Source organism: Primulina eburnea, chromosome 7 (assembly GCF_022965805.1).
Source record: "Primulina eburnea isolate SZY01 chromosome 7, ASM2296580v1, whole genome shotgun sequence".
Taxonomy (NCBI): Eukaryota; Viridiplantae; Streptophyta; class Magnoliopsida; order Lamiales; family Gesneriaceae; genus Primulina; species Primulina eburnea.
In genome coordinates, this window is record NC_133107.1 from 6,284,017 (window position 1) to 6,293,034 (window position 9,018).

The window sequence follows — 9,018 nt, forward strand, 5'->3', positions numbered from 1 at the left end:
ATGAATTAAAAATATTGCAAAAATTTAAACAAACATGCATGTAAGATTAAGAGAAAAACAGATCGACAAAGAATAAACACACACATCGATACATTTTTCTAAATAAATTATACATATATGAAAACATATCTAGCTAGATTACCTTTGGACTTTGAGCTCTCCAGCCATCTTAATTCTAGGTCATACAAATATAAAACATACCTAAATAAATTATTCATTTATACACATACATGCCTCAAACGAATCGGATCCAGGTCGAGTACCCGTTAGATACGGACTCGCGGCCATTCCTAGTTCGGGTTTCTTAGTTTTCAATTAATTTTGAGTAGGTTGTGGAAGATGGCGACTAAGTATACGCCATGCATGGAAATAACCACGCCATTTTGAATAATTTTACACCATGATTAACAATATTAAGATAATAATCATGCAACTAATTGATATCCAAAAATAAATAATAATCAATTAAAAATACAAAAAACAAAGGAAATTAATTAATAACTTGTATTTAATTAGTAAGTCGTAAATTAATACAGTTGTGCATGAGAATCGAGAACAAGAGAATAATTTTTTTCCTTGTTCTCTTCCTAATTTTCTTTTAATCATATAAAATACAAAACTAAATATTTTCTCCTAGAAAATATAGTAATCAATAATAATAATAATAATACACAAGCTAAACTTGTCAATTTGGTAGAGCCACGCTGATATCTTCAACCAGACGTCTTCTCATTCTAAACTCTCGTCTTAAGGAGAGCCTTTTCCACTCAACTAAGCGACGCAGAAATGCCATTACCTATTATATATAAATTAATACACGTTAAATATTTAACATAATTTATTCATAAATAAATTATTTAATATGTAAAAAAACCCATTTTCAATTTCATTTTTTGAGGGAAAATTCATGATCATTTGCATGATTGTTTATGTAATTGGATATTTCTTGGAAGACACGTCTCTTACATCATGCAACTTCACGTCAAAAACATATACGAGACAAAGCTGATTTTTATGGCTTCTGATCTATTTTTCCAGAGCACAAATGGTCGTGTCAAGTTGAATTAGGGCCTTTTGAATCATATAATTATATATATTCCCAACGAATTTAAAAATGGAGCACATATTTTTACATTTCATGAATTGATCATTACGTCAAATTACAAAAATAAAAGAATATTTCATGATAAAAATAAATAAATGTCTAGCGAATAATAATAATAATAAACACCGGAATATGGGATCTCGACATCTCGGGGAATCATACCTCGGATGGTTCTTGCAGAGAATATGATGCATTCGTGTCTTTCGGTGCTTTGGAAACAAGAATCCCAAATCCTTGTCCTCTCTGTCTTAGCACCTTATTTCAAAAAGTATCAAACAACAGAAGTCAAATTGTAAGAAAAATAATAATTGTATCCCCAAAAAAAGAATTTTTATTTTTTATTTAAAAAAAAAGTCACTTTGGATACCTTAAATGCATCTTCATCCGTTCTATCGTCTCCGATGTAAACAGGAAACACATCACTACAATTGGCGTACCCTGTCCAATGACATTCAACCCACACTTCTCAATATTATAATTATTATTGTGCTGTTACATGTATATATAACTCATCAGTAGCTAGCTAGGGGCGAGGCGGTGCGGTGCGGGGCGGGGCGGGTTTTATTACTTTTATGCTAGTATTGGAAAACTTACCAAGTGATTCTAAAAGAAATTCAAGAGCCTTCCCTTTGTCCCATTTAATAGTAGGACGAATTTCCAACACCTACGTACACCATCAAATTTAAAGCTTAAAAATTGACCCATAACTTAAGAATCACATATATAACATGCAATCAATCCGCACCTTTCTTCCTTGAGTCAATCGAAGACTCGGGTACCCTTCTAAAACCGACCCGACTTGCTTCGCTAGTTCGGTCCATTTCTGCGGTTCCATCCAAAATTTCAACACCGATAATTGGTTTATTTGTGAAGAATTGCATAAATGTTGTACGTGTGTGTGTATACCTTCTCGTCAACACAGCGAAAATGTACCGAGACACAGAACTTGTTGTTCTCCACCATAGCACCTGGGGTGGATTTTATTATCTCCAAAAGTTGTTGATAAACCTGAATGTATATTTTAAATATATTTTTGATACATTATTAAATTAAAATAACCAAAAAAAAAAAACATCGAAGATAAAGAGTCATGCACATTATATATATATATATATATATATATAAAATCATTTCACCTCATCTATCATGGGCAGGAACTCACTAGCTGGCTGGAATAAAACAGCTTGCGTTCCCTGAAATATATTTCAAATGTATACATACATTATATATACATATATATATATATATACACACACACACACAACACTCACGCATATCTTAATCTGGCTCCATGAGTGAATAAAACAAGAAAAGCTAAAAAAAGGCTCACTTTCTTATGTTTGGAACCTTTTGATGGGCCTTTTATGTCCATGCCATGGCTTCCAGCATAATACAGCTCCCCCAAACGCACAAAATTATACACCTACACACACGCATATATATATATTGTTGCATAATTATACATATCAACTTTAATGATCACCAAAGGCAACCAAAAATGTAAAATAATCGTACTTTATCTCTGCACCTCCCACTCACTATGGCTGTAGGGAAATACCTAGCAAGTTTCCTCACTGTTGTTCTCATCTGCAACCAAAAGTAGCCATTCAATAAAACGAAAGTTCAAAAATGGAATCGCAAAAATATATACTGGGAGTTAATTAGAAGCAAGCACAGCAGATGGGGATATGTTTTAAAGGATTAACGTAAAATTTGAATACTGACCGCCTCAGACATGAAGGCTTGCTCGGGGTCGTTGACAATGGGAGAAAGGGTACCATCATAGTCCAAAAACATCACTATTTGCTTTCCCTTGGAAGCTTTTGTTATCTGGTCGAACATGTCGAGAGCCGATGGATGCTTCAACTGCAGGTTTTTTTTTTTTGGAACAGCGCAAATTAACATTAATATATATAGAATGAAGCAAATACTCACACGTGTATGCATGACAACACATAACACATGTTCACATGGCAATAGTTGCCGTCCATGCATATCCCAAACTCACTGAGGCGGTGAACTTTCAGACATTTGTAAGTTTATTATTATTATATTATTAAGGCTAAGATCACGCAAATTTTGATGAGGCTAGTTTACAGTCACAGCTTCAGGTTTGATTTTAATATAGGAACTGATCCGGGCGACATTACTTTAACAAATTTAAAATTCTACTGAGTGAGTCTGTATGTGAATCTGTTAGATAAACCTAATAAAAATCAAAATTTTGATTTTAAAGATTCCGAAAGGACATTACTGTATGAATAAGAAATTTAAAATTTTACCGAGTGATCCTGGTATGCCAATATGATTAAGTCCCTATCTAGATTAATTGATGAGAAAATATAACTTTACAGCTATACATTTCTCAAGGATTTCTTGATAATTTTTTTAAAAATATGCATCTCGGATTCATGTTATCTTGAAATTTATTTCTAGTTTATGAGGTTGCGACACCTCGACCCACGTTTATGCGTCATATATATTATATTATATATATTAAAAAGAACGAGGCTTACAATCCAAGAGTGGTGGTCACCGGAAGAAGGGTTCATGTTTGTGGGAGATGAAGCTCTCATGGAGTCAACCCAAGAATGGATTCTAGCGCCGCTAGTAATTTCAAGATTCTGCAGGAGTTTCTTCTTCGAAATAGTGATGTAAGCACTGCGCGGCACCACGGGCGGCTTCTGCGCCGCCGTGGTGTAAAGGGCTGAGCCTGAAACCGCCACCGTGATGGCGACGTTGATCCCTGAGTTGGCCTCGGATACCACCACATTTTGCTTAGTCATTTTCGCTCCTTTATACCACAAACACACACACACACAAAAGAGTGAGACCAGTATGAAAAACAAAATGTCGAAACAAAGTCCTTTTCTCTTGAAGACTTTTAATAGTGGGTTTTCCCTTATAGAAAAAGATGAAAAATAGAAGGTAGGGCTACCTAGTTAAATAGTCGAAAAGTTGGAAATAATTGTGGTGGTTAGTTGATGCAGCTACTATTCTTGAAGAAACAGAGGTCCCTGTTTCTTGATAAATGTGGAGAGAATGGAGACTCAAATCTGGTGAAACTGGAGACAAAACATAAAGCAGCGCTAAACCAAGGAACTCGAATGAGGCGCAGGCAAAAGACAAAGATTTGGCTTAATGGGTGGGGGAGAGAGAGAAGCTTGAGTTGTGCGAGAAAACTTGGAGGGAGTTGGGTTATTTTTATAGGTGCACCCACATACTAATGGACGAAAACATTGCCCCCTATGGTGGGACCCCAAATTCAATACTCTCGTGTGGGGTGACCGTCTTGGTTATTGTGACATAGCCACGTAATTATATAACATGTGATATCATATGCATAAAAAATTTTCTTTTCCACGACATAATAAGATGATACATATATGACAAAATAGTGCAATCATCACACTATATACAACAGTATAGCAGAAACAGTATAATAAATATACACATAATTCAAATAAAACTGTAAATTATATTGTCTCTATACACTATCAACTACACAACTTTTTGACTAGACACACAGAGTGCTTCACCTCTATCTTATTTCACGGCATAGTCATGTAACCTGTCCAACAGAAACAGCCCCGAAAAATGAGCATACACAACTATCATCATCGTAATACATAACAGTTATATTAACAACAACATAAAACATAACTGAAATCATAACAAAAATACGCACTCTGCTGTTTCTGGATAATCAAACCACCAACGATACCAACGACATCACTGTGCAACAACAACATCAACGATATGTCGCACCCCTACTCCGGCGACAACAATATCGTCGATCGAACAATAACAACGATACGTGTGGGGACCCGGACGCTAATCCTCTTCTTAATCATCGTTGGGACTTAATTATCAGTTTTGATAAACAGGGTCTAAAAATTTTTATTTTAAAAATGTAAATGCGGAAGGTAATAGAATCTAAATAATATACATCTCTGTATAACAACTACAATTCAGTAGAAAAGTACAATACTGTACAACTTCAGTCTAAGGTTTAGTTACTAAGTTCAAGTAATAAAACAAGTCTACAGTAAGTCCGGAATCACCACGCTATCTAGTCCAGCCTCTTTCTCATCTTGACCCTGATCCAGTCCCACCTGTTGTCATGCACACATACAAAACAAGACAACAGCCGGATAACTCCGGTGAGAATAAATCCCAGTATAAAACATGGTAACATGTATATAAACAATCTAAATCATAAAACATGCTATCATGAATATATTCAAAGCAATAGATTTCATAATCTATGGAATCTACTCAAAATAAGCATACGACTCAGTTCAGATAATCATGCAATTCAAATCATATCATATGAACATGCTATCATAATTGAAAGCAATAAATATGGGTTTCATAGTCTATGAAACCACCTCTATAAACACATGCAGTTCTAGTCAAATCATGTCTAGACTCGACTCAACTATAACTCTAGGGATCCCGTGATGAATAAGACGTCAATGGCTGTTACCTACTCAACCGATCGTGGTAACTGTATGTCTTATTCCTAGACTTCGGCCATGGCTGTATCGTGGTGCTACAATCGGAGGGTGTCTGCTCCTATGTACGATACACCGAACGTCTAGATGTCTGACTATCTGTCAAACTTTCCTATCTCAAATGCAATGTATAACAATCTGTAAACAAAGCATGCTCATTTCCAAAAGATTTGAATATAAAGTCTATAAACAAATCATAATCATATTAAGAGACAAACAATAATCAAGTATGTGATTTTATTGGGAAACTCAAATGGGATCTGATTTGAGTTGTATCTTCCTAGATATCACATGAATTATACCTTTGTTGTCCCTGTCTGACGAAGACGAAGTCTGGTATTCAACTCTGTCCATATCAAATCTGAAATGACAATATCGAATACGCCGTGTCAGTAACTAACTCAATACACAATCTGTTCTGATCAATACTCAAATCAGTATACAATCTGATCAATATCTGAACAAGATACAATCTGAGTCATATCAATAATATCACAATCTAATCGAAATCATATCCGAATCTGATCAATCTAACTCAACTGATGTTTCGACGACATAACAATACAATTTGAATAACCCCGTCAATCTGAACATCACAAATATAATATTGAACTCATAATCTGTGCCCACATAATTCATACTCTGAATATTAACACAATTCTGTTATAAAATCTCAGTCAATATCTTTCAAAAATCATAACAATTACAGGAACAGTCTGTTCTTTAATCTGACTTCAATTCTATAATGTCTACTTTAGTAGAAACATCATATCCGAATCATATTCAATTCTGACAATATCATACATTCAAATCTTGTCTAAACGTAACAAAACTTACGTCCAGATGTAGCCTACGTCGATAGGAACTTGGTGCTGAAGTCGGATTCAAAATCAGACGGGCGGATTCCGCACAAAAGGCATAAGGATTTTCAACTCTTATTCTGAACCCTTTTCTCGATCTTCGTTTATGATTTCTGAGGGATTTAGGCGTGTAATGTATATATATATACCAACGCTGCATGTCTGAAGAAACGTGGCTACCTTTCATGATTTCCGGGTGGCGCTCGAGCGGTTGAAAGGTACCGCTCGGGCGCCGAACATACTGTCCGGGTGATTATCTTTCCCACTACTGGCGCTCGAGCGGTCAAAAACTACCGCTCGGGCGCCAGACTCTCTGCCCAAGGGTGCTCTTATATTGCATTGGCGCTCGGGCGGTAACTTTCTGCCGCTCGAGCGCCGAAGGTTCTGTCCCAATTTCTTGGCTAACAATGCAACGACGCCCGGTTTCTTCATTCGAGTTCATATAATCTCAATCATGATAATTAATCAATGTCTGATTAAATAATTAAATCTCGGGCATTACAATACGTCTCTCGACAACGACAACCAACAACATCAACAATAATAAACACCAACAAATATAATATCAAATCAGTCAATTTCGGTGATTTACCATCATTCAACACAATAGTATTTAATAATACTAAACAATAACAACATATACGTTAATACTTACCTGATAATCGAGTACATATATAAAATCTGGGCACTTCTTTGATCTAGAGGCGTGTGATATATTTAAATAATTTAAAAACAATTATCAGATCATTGTCACCGTATCAACACAATCATAACAGTCTTCATATATAACATTAAATAACCCAACAACAATTTATAATTCAAAAAAATATAAAATTCGATTATAAATTCTTATCGGTCATCAATTTAATATTTCGGTATATTTAATTTACAATAATACCATCAAATACACCTTAATTAATTAACTTCAAATAATAGGTTATTTTACAACATTCGTTAAACTACGAAAACTTTATATCAACATGTAGCATGTACATCGTAGACTACAAATATATAATCAGAATTAATAACAACTGAAAAACAGCTCTCAAGTTTCAATTGAACGATTAAAATCCCTAGTTATAATAAATTACGAATAATTCAAAACAACATCATTATAATGTTATCTATTTTGTTAAAATCATACACTACTCAACAATCTTCAAATTTTGTATGATTTAACAATTTATCGAATTTATTTCAGAAATCGACGGATTTCAAACATCACCAAAAATATAAAATTTATATCTCAAATCGAAGATCTCGTGTCAACGATTCCAGAACCGAAGTCAGATCGTCAATTGAATAAAACAACAAGTCGCAATATCGAAAAATATTTTTAACATCGATATATCTCTTTGAACCGGTCAAACGATCAAATTTTCCAAAACTCAAAACATGAAACTTATATATCTTTGAGTTTTCTACATTAAATCTAACTTTTAAAAAATTTGGACTTCATATGATCAAGATATGTCATATTTTATTCTTTAAAAATTGTTAATTATTTAGTAATCTCACATTACTAAATCAACAAATTTTGATATTTACTTCAGTCGTGACAATTATTCTTCTTCTTATACGAGATGAGATCCATATACACTCGTTTGCATGGGAATATGGTTAAAACGTAATTTCCCCTTTCATTTTATAGTTTTCTCCCCTTTCGTTTTATAGTTTACACTATGATGATAGAACATATAGTCGTTATCATCTGGTTCGCATTAATGTAAATTAATTCCGATATGATATATTAGTTTGCAAATCATATTACATTATGCAAACTATATGTGCCATACTCGTTAGATAAAGTATTGATAGGAAAAATCGAACTTATGATCACTTATTAAACGATCATTAATTTCACAAACTCGGACATTCTTGATGAGCGAGAGGAGAACATTATTTGTGTTTAACCACCTTGTTTAATCACCTTTGTCTAAGCCTATGAAGTATAGAAGAGAGATGATTATCCATTTTAGGGAATATGCATAGTTTGCTAAGGAGTCGAGCTTAAGTTTTTCTAGGCCTTGATTACCTTTCAGAATATACAACATAAATATTGTAAAAACGAATTCATATTAATGTCAAATGTATTATTTGTGCTATGGCGTCCAGATTAACAAGTTTTTACACTAATTAATGGTAATTAGAGGACAATTAAAAATTTTAATTATGTCCACCGATAATGGAGAGAATGTTCGAGTGGCGCCGTATCTTCGCCGCCGTGCCAACCCCATCACGACGGCGAATTCGATGCCTTCGCAAATGACAGATGGAGAAGCAGGACCTGTCCCCGTAAGATTGACGTGGCTTGTGGCCACACGGATGTTTCTGATAGGTTTCTTTTTTAAAAAATAAAAATTAATTTTTCCAATTTGAAGGAGAACATGGTTTCAAGATCCAAAAAATTATATAAAAATTGGACAACAACATCGCCACGGCCTATGTGGTAAAATGGAACAATAGTTTAATAGAAAAAATTGGACAACAAAATTAGGGGCGTCAATTTGGGTGGGTTGGATTAGGGGTTGAGCAA

General features: G+C 34.3%; 1 protein-coding gene across 2 annotated transcripts; it reads right to left on the minus strand.

Annotated features, from left to right (window-relative positions):
• Positions 1-477: 477 nt before the first annotated feature.
• LOC140836975 (probable trehalose-phosphate phosphatase J) lies at positions 478-4,282 on the minus strand. 2 transcript variants are annotated; one of them, XM_073202893.1, is made up of 12 exons: positions 4,044-4,282; positions 3,622-3,899; positions 2,831-2,971; positions 2,621-2,692; positions 2,436-2,528; positions 2,242-2,298; positions 2,012-2,113; positions 1,851-1,928; positions 1,700-1,769; positions 1,473-1,543; positions 1,268-1,360; positions 478-796 (listed from the first exon to the last, which is right to left on the minus strand). In XM_073202893.1, the coding sequence occupies exons 2-12, from the start codon at positions 3,889-3,891 to the stop codon at positions 686-688; spliced, it is 1,158 nt and encodes a 385-aa protein (XP_073058994.1). In that variant the 5' UTR covers positions 3,892-3,899; positions 4,044-4,282; the 3' UTR covers positions 478-685. The 2 variants fall into 2 exon arrangements, with proteins under 2 accessions (XP_073058994.1, XP_073058995.1); XM_073202894.1 differs by having other exon boundaries at positions 3,622-4,282.
• Between the last annotated feature and the right edge of the window lie 4,736 nt (positions 4,283-9,018).